The following is a 17,799-nucleotide window of genomic DNA, read 5'->3' on the forward strand; positions in this document are numbered from 1 at the left end:
AATTATATTTAATATTTAATCCTTGTCTCCCATATAAGTGCATTGTTTTTATGACGGTATAACGGTATTGAATCTGATACCGTTGCTATTTTTAGATCCCACAGGATACCATATTACCGCCCAAGCCTACTTGGATATAATGTTTTGAGGTGAAAAGTAAATTCTAGAAGAAATCACAACACTGGCACTGAAAGCTGCAACAGAAGGAACAAATAACCTTGACATGAAAAATAAGTAACTTACCCGTTACACTTACTGGGCTATAATTACTTGGATCAGCCCAACCAACTACTTACATATTTAGAACAACATTTTGTTAGCTTCCAGTCTAACAATTTCCCGAATGTGTAGAGATTTTTCAAGGATTTTTGTATGTACTCACAAACCTCCTTAAGTACTCTAAGATAAATATTTTGTAGTCCCAGCAATTTACTCAATTGAAAACTTTTTAATCTAGGCATAACTTCTCTCATACAATTTATAAATAAATGAGTATTTCTTTACTAGTCTTCTGTAATTGCAGGGAAGCTATGTAATTCTTGTAATTACATTCATGATATTACAGCTCTTTGAATAATTAACATACTGAGATGTATACTTGATATAATTTTCATGATGACAGGAATTAAAGCATGTTATTAAACACGGGAACACGGTGATGCAGTGACTGTTCATGTCTCATGCAAGATGCTTGCTGCACTGTGCGCGACCTTCGGTGAAAAAATTTATTGCAGCAGTACTGTTTCTTTCAAACGTACTAACCCCCAATTCCTGTCCTTCCTTTTCTTTCTCCAAATACCCAATCGCCACACAATCAGCACTGTAATAGATGTAAAACCATCTGTAAGCTTAGAACACTGATTCTTCAATACTTTTAAGGAACATTGAAATATCTTCGTAGTACATGTTAAATTATACTATCCATCTATCCTTCCAGTGTCGCGCTAGCCCCAGCAAGAATACAGCGCGAGGCAGAAACAATCTGTGAATGGAGTGCCAGCTCCTTGCTAGCACTGCAAAACCCTGTCCTCACATGTTTAATTATTAACAATATAGATTTTTTAAATGAAGTTAGTTTTATCTGTATAATATAATAAACATTTTTCAGCATTTCACCTTAAAAATGATATCGTCATATGTAAATACATGCTTTATACAGTGGCTCAGGTTGTGCAATATTATAACTATCGCAAGTTTACAGTGAGGTAATTGTACTTACAAGTACAAACAGTTCTACAAGGAACACTTGATGGAGTGATTGAGTGCGTTTATAGTTCTTGGGATGAAACTGTTTCTGAACTGCGAGGTCAGTACAGGAAAGGCTCTGAAGCATTTGCCGTATGCGAGCAGTTCAAATAGGCAGCATGGCTGAGACAGCATGTGCTTGATGCTGTATACCGATAATTCTCTTTCCAATCAGATGCTGTAGAGCTGTGATTCCACACTCAGATACAGTGATATAAATACTCCAAGTGGTGCAGTGAGAGTAATATGGAAAAAGATGATCCGCTGTGGCAACCCCTAACGGAAGCAGCTGAAAGAAGAACGTGCAGTGAAAGTAACAACGCTAAAGCAGCTATGGTATTTAGAATAGTTTGGCCATTCTTTGGACCATTATATTGTTACAGGTCAATTACAATCAGATGCCTTAAACTAATAAACAATATGCGGTTAATTTCAGTGTATTTATAAAGCCGCATCAGGGATGTGGATCTAAAAAAGAAAGGGAAACTACACTGGAACAAAAGCACTGCTTTGACGCTGGGTGATGCCAGTTTGCAAAACCGAGCGGAGAACTTGCGTTCACCAGGGTTTTAGCTAGCGTGAAGATGTGTGTGGCTTTAAGTTTAGGTTTTATACATCATGATTTAAGTGTGGAAATGGGAGTACGCAACATTTTTGTGCACACGCACCATTTATAAATGAGGCCCCAGGTTATTTGCAGAGAGGCCAAGTGTTAGAACTAAATCCAATGCATGTCCTCCCTGACTTGACACCACCCGAGTAAAATTAAAAGAGTCCACAAGACCTAGAAATTCTTCAACCAGAGGTTTTGTCAGACAACAAACATGAATGTTCAAATCTCCTAGAATCAGCATTTTATCAGCACGTGACACCATAAAAGATAAGAACTCTGAGAACTCCTGGGCAAAATCCTTGTTATATCCAGGAGGTCTATAAACCAGTGCACACAGTATGGGATTTGTAAGATAAATTTTAAACAGCTGAGCCTCAAAACTGGAAATATTGTCTACAGTCAAAAGTCTACATTTAGAAAGATTCTGAAAAACAGTAGAAAGCCCACCACCTCGACCAGCAATTCTCGGAGAGCTAAAAAGGGTACAATCAGGAAGGGAAAGATCATGGAGAAAAATTGAGCAGCCAACACTTACCTTAAGCGGGACATAAAAAAGTCATTTAAAATAAAAGATTTGTTGCCTACAGACCGAACATTCATGAAAGCCATTTTCATGGAGCCATTTGAAGGTATGTTTCACAGTCTTTTTGATTGGTCTTTATCATATGTGAGTATTTAAGTGAGTGAAGGTTATCAAAGTTAACTCCTCCGCGCCTCACACTTGATCCACGGAGAGAAAATCCAGGAGCAGAATAGATGGTAGGAATTAAACTGATGGTAAGGGAACCAGACGGTGTACTCCAGCACAGTTTCAGACAAGATCCGCAATGTATATAGTGGGGCCATTGTAAAATTCCTAGAGAAATACAGTGATTATATAACCCAGCTCCCAGGATAAGCAAGTTCAAACTTTTCAGCTCAACAGATGAATATGCTTAGCTCATAAGCTGAAGAACAGGTGATCAGATCCAGAAAAAAACGGTACAAAATAAAAAAACTAGTTACTCTTCACATGGCCACCTGCTCCCCAACATGCCACCCTGGCACAAAAGTTCAAAAACATGTTAGCCAGCCAGCCCTATGGCAGAATGGACAGAAAACCGACCAAAACCCAAAAGAAAGTTATGACTTACTCACGGTATGTCGGGTCAGACCGAAATGTCATGAGCAAGTGAGGGGCTTGTGCAAACTCTAAGAGGCCAGCGAGATCTTAACAAAGGCAACAGAAAAACTGCAGGTAGATCTCCAACAATCTTAGGTCTCCAAAAAGGGAAAAAAAAAACTCAAAGTCCCAATCAGGAACACGAAAAAAGATCCGAAAACAGAACAGGCAGCGGCAGACAAACAAGCAAGCGTTAGCCCAACCAGAACCAGAATAAAAACAGCAACACTTACCTAGACCATGCTTTGTATAAATTGATAACGATTACATTATACCAGGAGCTGAGTTTCATTCATCAGAAAATAGTCTCATTTCCAACACTGTCTCAAATTACCTAGTGGTGGACACTTTCAAAATACTAATATAGCTTGGATATACAACCCATTTCTTTGTCACAGCCTAAAAGTATAATTTCAACATCAAGTGAAATTATTGTAAGATGTCCTCTTAATGGCTAACAAACAAGTACAAGTTTGTTTCCTGCATATACATCCCATAATCTAATAATATCTCTGGTCAAAGTCTTTGCCTTTCAAATGCATAAAGCTATAATTATGTTTCAAAATTTAATAGAAAGTGCTGTAAAAATATTTGCTTCCTTCCTAAGTTACTCTATTATGGCGCAAGTTTGACAATTAATGTTTACATTAATTAATGTGAGGCAGAGCAGGCTCTGAGAGACTGCTTTGGAACTACGGACTGGGATACCCTGCAGGGATCATATAAGTGAGAACATTGAGGAGGTTGTTGACTGCACTACTGACTACATCACCTTCTGTATGGACATTGTAGTTTCAGTAAGAACAGTACGCTGCTATGCTAACAACAAGCCATGGATTACAAGTGACATCAAGGGCCTTCTGAACCAGAAGAAAAGGGCTTTTAAAGGTGGTGATCAGCATGAGCTCAAGCGCGTGCAGAAGGAACTCCGAGTCCAGCTCAGGATGGCGAAGGAGCAATACAGGAGAAAGCTGGAGCAGAAGTTGCAGAATAACAGCATGAAGGAAGTGTGGGATGGGATGAAGGTCATCACTGGCTGCAGTTCGAAGTGGGGTGCCACCATCGAGAGAGACATGGAGAGAGCAAACCAGATGAACAACTTCTTTAACAGGTTTGACCACCCTAACCTACTCTCATCTCGGAGTACTGCACCCTCCACCCATCTTTCTGCTGATACCAGCATAGGAGAGAGTTTCCCCCTACCCATAATTACAGCAGCCCAGGTAAGCAGAGAGCTGAGGAGACTTCATGCCAGCAAAGCAGTGTGTCCAGATGGAGTATCGCCACGACTGTTGAAGGCCTGTGCGTTGGAGCTAGGGAGTGCTCTACAGCGCATCTTCAACCTGAGCCTGGAACAGGGGAGAGTCCTGAGGCTTTGGAAAACATCTTGCATCACCCCAGTCCCAAAGGTATCACGTCCTAGTGAGCTGAATGACTTTTGGCCTGTCACCCTGACGTCACATGTGATGAAGACTATGGAGCAGCTGCTGCTTCACCACCTGAGGCCACAGGTCCACCACACCCTTGACCGTCTGCAGTTCGCATACCAGGAGAAGGTGGGAGCGGAGGATGCCATCATCTATATGCTACACCGATCCCTCTCCCACTTGGACAGAGGCAGTGGTGACGGATTATGTTTCTGGATTTTTCTAGCACCTTCAACACCATCCAACCTCTGCTCCTTAGGGACAAGCTGACCTAGATGGGAGTAGATTCATACCTGGTGGCATGGATCGTGGACTATCTTACAGACAGACCTCAGTATGTACATCTGCAGGTCTGACATTGTGGTCAGCAACACAGGAGCGCCGCAGGGGACTGTACTTTCTCCGGTACAGTCTTTAGTTAAACTGAAAGTATCAAATTTAAATTGGGAGGGTTCATTTCAATTAACTTTTACTCAAATAAGTCAAACAGCCAACTATAATTCCTTCTTTTGAAAGGTTAAAGTCACACCTGAATAAGCAGAAAAAATTCATAAGGAAAAAAATGCAAAATAAGAGACAGGAACAAGTATTTTATTACACTGTACATGAAAAGATTAACACTTAAGGATAATATATTTTATACAGCTGAGGACAGATATGCTTTGATTTTTTACTCGTGTAAGATCACTACATACAAGTGATTTTACTAAGAACCAATGACAAGGACTCATTTTTCATCAGCATAAAGTGGTCTATTACGTTCATGTTACCCTCTTACCTGAATGCCAACTGTTCTACTTGATAGTATCTCTCAGCTCTCAAAATATGAGTGTCAGCCTGTAACTGACGGATCATCACATCAGAGTCCTGCAGATACATTTCCACATCCTGCTCATACTGTGATGACAGACCTGCCTCGAGCTGGGAAACATCCTACAATAAAGTATGAAAAGAGTTATTCAGATCTACATGTAATGAGCTAAAATAAAAAAGCATTTTTGAACAAAGTTAAAAAGCGAGTAATGGAAAATCTGTAGAATTTCAAAAGTGTCACTGCAATACATGGTATTTTGTGATACATTGAAGAGCAAAGACTCACTGCCTGAAGTGTGTTCTTAGCTAGTGTCAGCTTCTCTTCACAATTTAGAGCTCCGTTTTGGATCTTGTTTGCAATTTGCAGAAGAAGCTCAAGTCTGTAGAATCAGAGTAAAAACAGATGATAGGAGATAAATCAAAACTTACAAATAAGGTCCACTGCAATAAAATAGTCCCATCAATTCACTTTCAAGCTTGAAGTCCCATTTCTTAGTTGTATTGGCTCCATAAAGTTTTTATAAGCAAACATATTTCTTTAATTAATAATAATAAATAATAATAATAAATTTTATTTATATTGCACTTTATATTTTAGCAATCCCAAAGTGCTAATTACCTCTCCACTGCTGGCCTCAGAGCTTTTTCTCGTTCCAACATTTCCAAGATTAGCTTACCCCACTCTTCTTCAAGATCATTGGGGTGCAGTCCTTGTGGTAGTTTAATACGACCAAACTCCATCCATACCTGACATGTAAATGAGACTGTTAATTACTCTGACACCCTTTAAAAATAGAAAGTTGAAAAATGACATCTTGGTATTTTGTTCTGTCAAAGTATTGATCAGTTTGAGCATAAATTAACACAACACATGAAGTGAGAGAATTAACAAAGTTCTAAATATCCAGCCATAGGAAGTTAATTCGGCCAAGCTTAGCCAAAGAAAAGATTCAGAAACTCTTATTGGCTTAGTCAATTCCAGAAATTCAGCTTGAGTTGAAACAATTGTAATGTTTATTCTTTGGTAGTGGAAAATATTTAATGCAGAGTGCTATCTGAGAATAACACAAGAACCTATTACCATTGTATATCATCATGTTAATCCTACTTTTAAGCTTATTTCTAAATAACTGCTTCCATTTAAAGAAAATGCTGTGGTATAATCATTTAATCAAACTATTAGGTGGTCATTTGCACAATTTTGTCTGAGCAGGCTCGTACTTTTTCCAAATTAATGAGCAGACAAAGTCACGTAGGTAAAGAGGGTGAGTGGACATACTAATATGATTGTGTATATATTTATAAGTCCTTCATTACTGTCACATGTACAGAATTAAGTGAAATTCCTACTTGCAACACTAGTCAACACCCAGTATGTTGCTATTCTCCAGTTAGAAAAGGACCAACAATTAACATGGATGACCTTACATTTACTGCAGAATCTGTGCAAGGTTGTTGGTGGATTTTACAGGGGCTTGAGAGGCTGATGGAGTGGGCTCAGAAGAGCTTCAAAGCATGGAGGTATTAGATAAGTAGGTTAGCGCTCATAGAAGAAAAAAATGGCTGGGTCTGCCAAACAGCCGTAATTCAATCACTCTTTTTGGACACAACATTAAGTTGTAGCTGCCACTAAGATCCATTAAAGAATAATTCAAGGCGACAAGAACTAGAGACAAGCAGGGCAAGAATATTGCCCTCTACAACAGACTGGCTATTGATGGGGGAACTACAGAATCCAATTACATTTCCCAGAGCATATTACAGGCACAACACCAAAACCAGTTTTTCTCCTTGTGTCTGAATTCACCAAGGATTATGTTGGAACTAACAGTCCCTTATGCAAATCTTTTGGATGAAGCCTCTGAAAGGAAGCTTTCCATGTACAAGGGATTTGTTAGCGACTGCAGACAGGGCAGCTGGAAGGCAAAGTGCTTCCCAGTCGACGTTCACTACATAGGGTTTGCTGCACAATCTCTGTCCAGGGGTCTTTAGGGCATTGGGCATCGAAGGACACAGAAAGAGAAGAGTCTTCAGCAATACGACCAAAGCAGCAGAAAATGCCTCTTGATGGCTATGGTTCAACAGAGAGGAGCAAGGGGTGGGGTAGCTAATTGACCAGCTGAACAGTTAGGTCACCTAGAGGAGGCAATATTATGTTGAAAGACCACAAAAAGTCAAGATTTGAGAGTGTGCAATTGAACTTTAGAAAGAGGAAGTAAGGAGATATTTGCTGAAAACTGAGAAAGCAGATCACAAAAGAAAGTTTTGATTTAGTAGGTGTAAATTGCTATGAAAATCCTGAAAGGAAAATTGTTAGTATTGATAGTAGTCAAAACAGCAAATGGGGATAGTGAAAGTTCTACGGTAAAGGTGGGCAATGCAAGATGGATGTTATAAGTCTTTTACTTTTCATTATTGTGATGGATTTTGTGATGACAAAAATGCATAAATGACTGCAACTGGACTGCTTGCCTGTTGATGATCTTGTATGGAAGGCAAAAATGACAAAGAAGATACTGAAATTGAAAAATTTTGTAAGAAACCTAAAGGCTTCAAGGTAAATGCAGTAAAGACCAAGGTAATGGTTGGAGGTAAAGCCCATGTGGAATGTGTTTTAGAAGTGTTAGGAGAAACTAAATCCAATGGATAGTTTGTTGGAAGTGAATGAAACAAAGACGTAGTGGTGTGAAGGGTAGTATGCAAGGAACAAGACATTTATTCATAAAATGTATGCAAGGAGAGTACAGAATGCTGAAGCAGTTGGTGCAAATTTAAATTTCAGGAATTAAGTGATTTTAGAAAAAATACTATACAAAAGTTCTACTAATGCATGTGAATGAAGACAAAGTGTAGGCACAGCAGTGATACCAAGGGTGAGAAGTGCACGGAATAAATTCCAGATGCTGTCCTTTATTCTGAGTTCTAAAGAAGGGAGAAGGTTATGAAAGATTCCTGAGAAGTTTAATGATATTTAGGAGGAAGACAGGGCTGACAAAGGCAGATTATAAAGCAAAGCTGTGAAAAATAAAGACTGAATATGTGTAGTTTGTTTCGTAGTTAGAGGAAGATGAATGCCGAATTGAAAGAATGACTTGGTGAAAGTAGGACTTTAAGTTCATACATGTTGCTGAGCAGAAACAAACTACAATGGCTTGGGTGTGTAAATTAAAACGGCAGAAGATGACAGGTAGAGGAGATGCCCTTTATGGAGGGCGGAGGAGGAGGACTAGAGGGAAGCTTAAAAAAAGGTGGTAGGAGGTGGTGTTGCAAGACATGAGAAGAACTAGTGTAACATCATAGGATGTTCAGGATTGTGAAGAGTGCAGGAAAAGATTTGGGGGATAGCCAGTCCATCTAGGTAGAAATGGAAAGTGTCCATTAAAGCAGTGATGCTAATGGTGATGATGCCATAATTAAAAAGGCCTTGTGATGTCTGAAAAACAGTTTCTTTAGCATTTAGTTGATGCAGAGAAGTCTTTATACTTGATCATCAGGTCATTGATAAATTTTAATGATTTCAAAACATTGTTATATTTTAACCACATAAAAGTTTGTAAAACTTTTAAAATATATTGGCTGTTTTTTTCAAACACTGACAAGTACTTTCCTTGTATCACATGCCATAATTTTCACAACAGTTTGAGATATATCATGAACTATTGTTAGTATACATAAAAAGGAATGCAAGTTTCTTCACTCAAAAGTTTATTTTGGGATGGACACTCATATTATTTAACGGTAAGGGTCTCACCACTCTAGACTCCTAGGTTCCACTCTTCAGCACCAGTATTGCTGCACACGTGGCTTATATGTTATCCCACATGCCTTCACAGGTTTTTCGTTGTATATGGATATGTGGGGTGTGTCCTGTGTTTAACCTGTTCCATTTTTGGTTCCCACATAACTTACTGAATAACAGGCATAGAAAATGGACAGATGGATAGAGCTATTAAAAAGGTATATACAGTTATGCGCCAGTTTATGGCCAACCAAGCTGAGGCCAATTTTTTTTTTTTTTTTTTTTTTTCCTGATGATCGGGTGTAGATACTTTCCATTTATGACCAATTTTTCTTCAGTCCGCTTTACAATTATAAGCTGTGTTTATTAACACTGTATAACTGTGAAAAGTCAATTAATCACCAAGAAGCACAAAGAAATGAACAAGGAGCAAAGGGGATCCAGTTATGTAAAAACCACCATAAAACACACACAAAAGAACAAAGCGGGGGTGGAGTGGGGTGGTGATCCTTGTTTTGATACAACAATTGCTGTGAGGCAGGCCCACATAAACGACGGGTGGACTGGGGAATGTAGGGTTGTGATGTAGCGGGGCCACATAGGTTTTGTTGTTTATTGTGTTGCACCCAGTCGCGTCTCGTCTCAGCACCCCATTTAAACTAATGTGTGTCTGTTTAAATGTCGTCCCCGTAATAAGAAACTGGGAAGGCAGCGACCCCTGGACATGTCAGGACCGGGATTTTAACAGTTATATCCGGCTCATCATTATTTAAACCATCAGAAGGGAGAGAAGAGAGAGACGGAGATTGCAAGTACCGACAACCGATCAACATTATTCTGCTATTATTTACATCGTGCCTGGTTCCAGTTTGATTCTCATTCCGAAATCATGACAACACCATCATACCCAGAAACCCCAGTGGTTGAACATTATAATCAACCATTCGCTGAGGAAGCACGGTGAGGTCGTTCCGTTTTATTTGGGACATTCAAACACATCCATTTTGATCAGTCATCCGTATTCTGGACAGTGATTTGCCCGGACTCAATTTCACGTTCATTGTCATTCAGTACTCATACATTGTTATTATTTGTGTTTTGTGTGTGCTTGTCTGGTATGCCAATCTATGTCAAATTCAATTCTGTGGAATTTTACACAAATTCCCCATTTGTACAGGAGAAGATCATAGACTATTCTTCCTTTTAAAATTTAGTGCTGCTCCCATCCTGGGCAATGCAGGTATCCCTGGCTTGACAGATAGACTACCCATAGACTACCATTTTGCTACACTACTAAGTTATAAAAATGAAATGAAAAAAAGTCAAGGATAGAATACAGATTAGACATCATTTATATTTTGAGCTTTTCAAAACAGCCCATTTATTATGGTGGTGATCAGACATTTCTGAAGCAGGAAGGATATTTTCATTATAAAGGAGGGATTATTTTCATTCACTGATTTGTTACTTTTCAATCATCTTTGTTGTATGGAACGTTTGAGGAGGTACTTGTATATTAGTAAGAGGTAAAAATAAAAAATCATGCTCAAGTAAATTAGGAAAATACTCACCTCTAGCATCTTGTACAAATGTTCTACTTCTGCCTTTTCCACTTCTTTGAGTGGAATCTCAGTTTCTTTGAAGTGAACATATTCATTATATAGTGCCTATAATACAAAATAACATATGATGACTGAGAATTGTGTAAACGACAGCCTGCTTTGTTTTGGATTAATCTACTAGCTATAATGAAACAAGTACTGATATAATTATGCAGGTACCAATCAAAATTAAGGTTTCATGCAAAACTTTGGACACTGGACATCCCTGGTCAAATTACGTATTTAGCTGATATTCAAATAAAAAAAAGTAAAAAGAACTTTAACAGCAAACAAACTAAAAGTGGGAATTTTTGATAAACTAAAAAAGACCAAGCATGGCATTTGCAAAATTTTGAACACCCTCTCATTTATAAAGTCTTAGATCTAATTAAGTCATTAGTCTGGTCTGGCTTAGCTTGTTAGGTGCTATTTGGATTGAAAGCTGTCATTAGAAATTGTCAGCTGATGTCAGTTTGAAAGCCTAATAAATTCATATACTCTTCAAAGTATTATAATTAGCGAAACATTTAATTGGGTAAATGTACATGACGTAAAAGGAACTCAAGTCATAAGCAAACACATAGGCTCTGAAATTTAAAAGTGAAATTTAATTACTTTAGAAATAACATTAACCAAAATAAGTAAATATCTACGCTGCACTTTGAAAAGCTAAAAGAGTATATACATAGCAGTCACCTTTTCTTAACACTTAACAAAATATTTGTGTGTAGTTCTATTTTAATTGTGAACTCTGCCTTTTTTATTAAAGCCATTCAATTGTTCTTTGTAACAATAAAAATTGAAAAAATAACAAAGTAGAACAGCTTCTAAATAATATACTGTATTTTTTAAAGTGTGAAAGTACTTACATTTTAAAACACTTTAAAATTACAAATCCTTACATAATCTACTCAAGTGCAGAAAGGAAAACACATGTAATATTTTATTGCAGAGAAATGATCAATGATAAATAATTGTTATACGTATAAAAAGACAGAGCTCTTCATCTGCATCCACTTATCAATTTTAATATATGCCCACCATGTATTTCTTTGTGGACCACTAAAACTGAGTCTTTACACCTATGAAACACAGTTTGAAGGAATTAAATAAAACAACTGATGACAAAGTATTGTATATCTGCAGTGATTACACATCAAAAAGTCTGTGTTTTTATTCTATTTATGTCCTACAGACTGTGGTGGGCTGGTGCCCTGCCCAGGGTTTGTTCTTGCCTTGCCCTGTGTTGGCTGGGATTGGCTCCAGCAGACCCCCGTGACCTTGTATTAGGATATAGCGGGTTGGATAATGGATGGATGGATGTCCTACAGAATTTTTATATTTCAGAAACCAACAAGGGATGGTATCTCACATGAATTCATTTGTTTAGGTTAGAGATCTGTTAACACAAATAGGTTTAATGCCACTGATCACAAGACTGAATTAAACAATCCATCACTCATCAAAATGTATGTGGTAAAAACTTGTCTGCAAAAGCCATTGTAGTAACCAACTATTGAGGGAAGATGTACTATATTTTTAATTATTTCCTTTAACTACATCTGAATGATTCATGGCAAGGTCATAAAATAAAGACCACATTATACTGTGCAACCAGTGCAATTTACTTGTTGTTGCTTTATTTAATTATTATTATATGAAAACAGACGTTAAAGAGGCTCAAAGAAAACAGTAGGAAAAATCTAAGTAGTTCTCACCTTTAATTCAACAGGATTTTGAGGCAAGCTTTTGTCTGCCATGCGAGATGTTTCCTGTCTGATCCACTGGAAAAGGATTGAAATTCTATTCTGATACTCTATCCATTTTTGATCTACTTCCTAAATAAAAAAATCAGTATGATACAGTGCTATTGGATTATATCTAACAACAGAAACAGAATATCATTAGGCATTACAAACAGTTTATTTTTTTAAAAACTATATTCATTACATTTTTAAAAAACTACAAGATGTATAAAAAGGTACATTTACACTATGTAAAAATCCGCTCAATTTAACAGATTTTAACTGCATCCTATTTAAGAAAGCTCCAAAGTTTTTTTGACTATATAATAAAAGTATTTTTGAATATCAATGGAGATATCTGTTTTTTATGCAATACAATACAATGTAACTAGAACAAATTCTATCTAAGCACAAGTCAGAATTTTGTGTAGCCTCTTTTAGACTACAAAAATAAAGATATCTCCTTTGGTACAGAGCTTACAAATTATATTATGGTGGTGGCCCAAATTCCTGCTCACAAGAACACAAAGTCTTCTTTATCACTGGGGTACAACTGCCCGGAAGCACAGCCGGAGCAGAGGGAGTCTGGGTGAAGAGAGGCAGGAGAGAGAGCCCACATGCCTGCAGCTGATCCAGCAAAGAGGAGCTAAAGAGTGTGTTTACTGTATTTCCCATTGAAAAACTGTTTAAGAGGGGGTTTCTGAAGGGTGGCCGTGTCCGCCTGCAGCACCGGTCACACTCCTACCTTCAGCTTTGGTCACTAAACGATCTGTACAACTGTGCTCTGCCAGACAAGAGAGGAGATCGGCATTGTCGTGTGCAGAGCCAGGACGATGATGGACTATAAAATTAAACGGCTGCAAGCTTAAGAATCACCTGGTAAGACAAAAGTTTGTATCTGTCTGTCTGTATAGCCATTGAAGGGGAGCATGATCGGTCACCAAGGTAAACTTACACACCAATAAATAATAATGGAGCGCTTCCATGGCCCATTCGATCGCTAAACACTAATTTTCAATAAATGAGTAATTACACTCCCTGGGAAGCAGTTTCCCGCTCAAAAACGTGATGGGGTGCACCTCACCATCAAAAACCTGAGACAGGACAGCACCTAAACTGAACGTACTAACATCTGTCTGCAGGACAAACCCCTGAGAGATGTCTGCGCTTCTCAAAACCGGGTACGTCGACAAACCAGACTTTAAATCAATGAAGGACCATTCACATTCATCCAATCAGACAATGCAGCGGTTCTTTCTACCCTTCGTAAGATCAGTAAGAGGATGAGCTCTATTTGGAAAATTTGGGATGAATCTCCTATAATAACCAGCAAGTCTAAGGAAGGCACAAACCTGTTTCTGTACGGGGGTAAGCGAGCACCTCATCCACCTTCTTTAACTGAGGCCTAACCAAACCCCTGCCCATAGGGTAACCTAAATAGTTTGTTTAAGACATACCTATCCTACATTTCTTAGAGTTAGCTGTCAACCCAGCCTGTCTCAAGCTGTCAAGTACAGCCTGAAGTCGCTTCAAATGCGAGTGCCAATCATTAGTGAAAATGACATCATCGAGATACGCACCGGAATATTTGGAATGGGGAGCAAAATCCGATCCATCATACGCTGGAAAGTAAGAGGGGTACTATGCAGACAAAACTGTAGCCTAGTAAACATATATAACTCGTCAGGGGAGGCAAACGCTGTTTTATTAAAACAGGAAGCTTCAAGACGCACCTGCCAGTATCCTTTTGTAAGATCGAGTGTAGAGATATACGACACCTGACCCAGTTTTTCCAATAGCTCATCAACATGGGTCATAGGATAAGCATCAAATTTGGAAACCTTATCTAAGTGTCTAAAATCAATACAGAACCGAATCGAGGTTTGGGACCAAAATGATCGGGCTACACCAGTCACTTTTACTTTCGCAATTAACATCCAATTCAAGCATCTGCCTGACTTCATCACGTACTACATTCCTCCTCACCTCGGGTATCCAAAAAGGTTGCATGTGCACCTTAACACCAGTTTCTGTAACAATCTTATGTTCGGCAAGCCCAGTCAGGTCCGGCATAGTGGAAAAGACATCAGTGTTCCATCCTATCAAAGACAGCAACTATATAATGTGTGTATGTATGTGTGTGTGTGTGTGTGTGTGTATTATATATTTTTATATATATATATATATATATATATATATATATATATATATATATATATATATATATATATATATAGTGATGTGCAAGTCCCTGTCTTGCATCCCAAAACATAAGGCTGAGTCTCAGTACAAAACCAGCTTTATTCCGCTTGAAACAGGAAAAGAGGAACAGTGTGGTTACTTATAACGGGATCTGCCACTCTCTTATACACAGACACAGCAATCAGGCAGGGTCGTGGCCAAGTAATACTGTTCCCTGCATTTATAATGTTCCTTGCATCATCCATCGATGACAGGCACTTATAGTGCAACCGCAATCAGTTCGGATTTGTTTTTGCGATGAGGCGCTACAGCACTGGGAGCCATATCGGATATGCTGTGTTCTACAGACGCCAGCAACCACGATTCGGGACACTCTTCAGCGTGTTGTCCCGTTGGGGGAAGAGTCCCAAAACTGTTTAGAAACCTTACTATATATATATATATATATATATATATATATATATATATATATATATATATATATATATATATCCGCTTAACTCCTCCCAAAAAAAAATAAATATAGCGTAGTTTTGAAGGTCCTTAAATTGTCCAATTACTTTTGAGCCCCTGAAATGAAAGGATTGTGTTAAAAAATGCTTTAGTTGCCTCACATTTTTATGCCATCGCATTGTTCACCCCACTGAATTAAAGCTGAAAGTCTGCATTTCAACTGCATCTGAGTTGTTTCATTTAAAATTCATTGTGGTAATGTACAGAACCAAAATTAGAAAAAGTTGTCTCTGTCCAAATATTTATGGACCTAACTGTATGTCATTTGTGTAGCTTGTTGGAATCAATCCAACCAATCAGCTTTGGAAAATGCTAGGGCATATCTGATAGGTGACACACAGGGACCTCACCTGACTCCTGTGGAAATAGAGGGAGGGCTATCGGGTCAAGGGCTGGCTCAGATAAAGAATTTAATCCAGAAGAAGACAGGGGAGGGGAAAATAAAAAGGTAAGCTAAAGTTAAGAGTGTGGACTTTAAATGCTGGGACAATGACTGGGTGCCATCAGTATAAAAATAAGCCATTTTAATGTTCAAAACACACAGCAATGAGTTGTATTTAACCAATATCTGATATATAAACATCTACGCGCGCGCGCGTGTGTGTGTGTGTGTGTGTGTGTGTGTGTGTGTGTGTGTGTGTGTCTGTCCGGCCCGGAAGTGAGAGGTGGAGTTGGGGTAGGAGCTCCACCTCCAAGGATACACAAGCGAGGGACAGCAAATCAACAAAGCGAAACCTCCAAAGAAAGAGTCACTCACTTAGTGGCTAATACAGAAGCGAGGCAAGCACATCGGCAAAACGGTATCCCTTTTAATTTTCCTCCTGCCCGCTAATACACAGGCAACGTGAGCACGCCAGCAAAAGGAAACTTCTGAAGAAAGACAGTCGCTTAGCCGCTAATGCACAAACGATGCAAGCACGTTGGCAACACGAAACCTCCTAGGAGAGAGATGCTCAGAGTAGTTCCTTTCAATTACCTGACATCTCTGCATTTCAAATTTTTTTCTGATGATTTCAATAGTTTCTAGGACCCTGTGCTTTTTAGAACATGGGCTTACACAGCTAGTACAAAATAAGAAAACGGACTAAAAAATAGAACTCAGAATGTGAGCTGTGTGAGCTAACGCTGATTAAACTACCAGCATTAAGGAAACCTGAGTAAACAGCCAGCAATTAGAAAACCTGCACCTTTTGCTTTATTTGAATTAATCTCCATGGACTTTTTAATTCTGGACTCTTTAACCCCATGTTAAATACACTCTGTGTATATTTTTTTAACAACTGCTACTGATTGATTTTAAATTACGTATCTTTAATGACTTGAACCTTGAATATTTTAGACCATTCATTTAGAATTTAAACCAGATTGTTGATTTATTAGGCTGAGGTCATTAAGACTGAAATGGACAAACAGCCTGAGCAAAGCAAATACTGATTGATTTAAGTTTGTGTGCATGCGGGGCAGAAAACAAGAGAGAAACGAAGGTAGGCAAAGAAGGAGAGAGAAAAGCCAGGACCAGCAGAGAAGGAGAAGAGCCCAAAGAAACTGACAAGGACCTCTGCAGACTGAACACCAATCTGAAGTTACTCTGCACCCAGACTTCAAAAGACTCCTCTTCCATCACCTTAATTTTCCTCATAAGCATTTTTAACAAGACTCTTTTTTCAAATACATTTCTTAACCTTTGTTTCTTTTCAAATATAGTTCCTACTTTTGCTACCATCAGTTTTACTATGTATTTATTAAAGTAATGTTGCTTCATAATATTATTACTTTTATACTGTTTGATTGGGTCAAAGTACTGTATATTATAAAGAGATCCAGGTGTGGGTGATTGCAATAATCCCACAAGAGTAATTATCTGAGAAGAGACATGCACGGTAACCAGGCACCTGCTTTGGTGATTGGCACAGGTGTACCTCAAATCTGTAGGGCAACCGTTTGGCCTACTTTGGATGAGGCAGCTGTCCACATGTAGTTAGTGCTTTACGCGTGGGGTGCTAGAAAGCAGACACCGAGCAATCATACAGTATACAAAATAAGTTAATAATTATAGCATAAACGAACCAAAATAAACACAGGAATGTTTATGATAATATATTCATGGTATAGTGGTAAGAGCACTCGGTGTGGGTGATTGCCACATTCCCACAGGGGTTAGCAACTGAGGAACAGATGTTTTCCAATAGTAGCAGAACTGTGAGCAGGCAACTGCATTGGTGATTGGTACAGGTGTAGCTTAACCAATTGGTTTGCTTATGCTAAGATAGTAAGTCTCTTTGCTTAAAGCAGCTGTTCTCATGCAGATAGGACTGTACACATAAGGCACTATAAAGCAGCTATATTGAGGCGAAATTACCTGCTAATAAACTTGGAAAGGAAGATCTGGTAGATTTAATTGAAAGGAGGAAAGTGGGAATGTTGTGTATGCAGTCAACTAGATGGAAAGAGAACAAGACAAGAGAATTGGGAGGAGGATTTAAGTTGTTGTGCAGTGGAACAAATTAGCAAGTGAGGAAATATTTAGGTATACCAGTATCCAAGTAACTACAAGATAGTCTTGTCAGTGTGAAAAGGATTAGTGATAGGGTGATGAGTGTGAAGCTGGGCCTTGACGAAAATGCAGTTAATGTCATCTGAGCATTTGCTCCTCAAGTGGGCTGTGAGGAAGAGACAGACAGACATTTTCTGGGCACAAATGGATGAACAGCATAGAGCAGTACAAGAGGGAGAACAAGT

At 38.5% G+C, this 17,799-nt stretch overlaps 1 protein-coding gene across 7 annotated transcripts in view; it reads right to left on the minus strand.

The window, feature by feature from the left end:
* macf1a (microtubule actin crosslinking factor 1a) overlaps positions 1-17,799 on the minus strand; it is a 976,441-nt gene that overhangs the window by 626,167 nt on the left and 332,475 nt on the right. For all 7 annotated transcript variants that reach the window (XM_051936317.1, XM_051936316.1, XM_051936315.1 and 4 more), the window contains 5 exons: positions 12,319-12,438; positions 10,571-10,666; positions 5,880-6,007; positions 5,547-5,640; positions 5,226-5,380 (listed from right to left, as the gene is read on the minus strand). In XM_051936317.1, coding sequence (XP_051792277.1) covers positions 5,226-5,380; positions 5,547-5,640; positions 5,880-6,007; positions 10,571-10,666; positions 12,319-12,438 — 593 coding nt within the window. The remainder of the gene's footprint in view (positions 1-5,225; positions 5,381-5,546; positions 5,641-5,879; positions 6,008-10,570; positions 10,667-12,318; positions 12,439-17,799) is intronic.

This window comes from Erpetoichthys calabaricus, chromosome 14 (genome assembly GCF_900747795.2).
Source record: "Erpetoichthys calabaricus chromosome 14, fErpCal1.3, whole genome shotgun sequence".
Taxonomy (NCBI): Eukaryota; Metazoa; Chordata; class Cladistia; order Polypteriformes; family Polypteridae; genus Erpetoichthys; species Erpetoichthys calabaricus.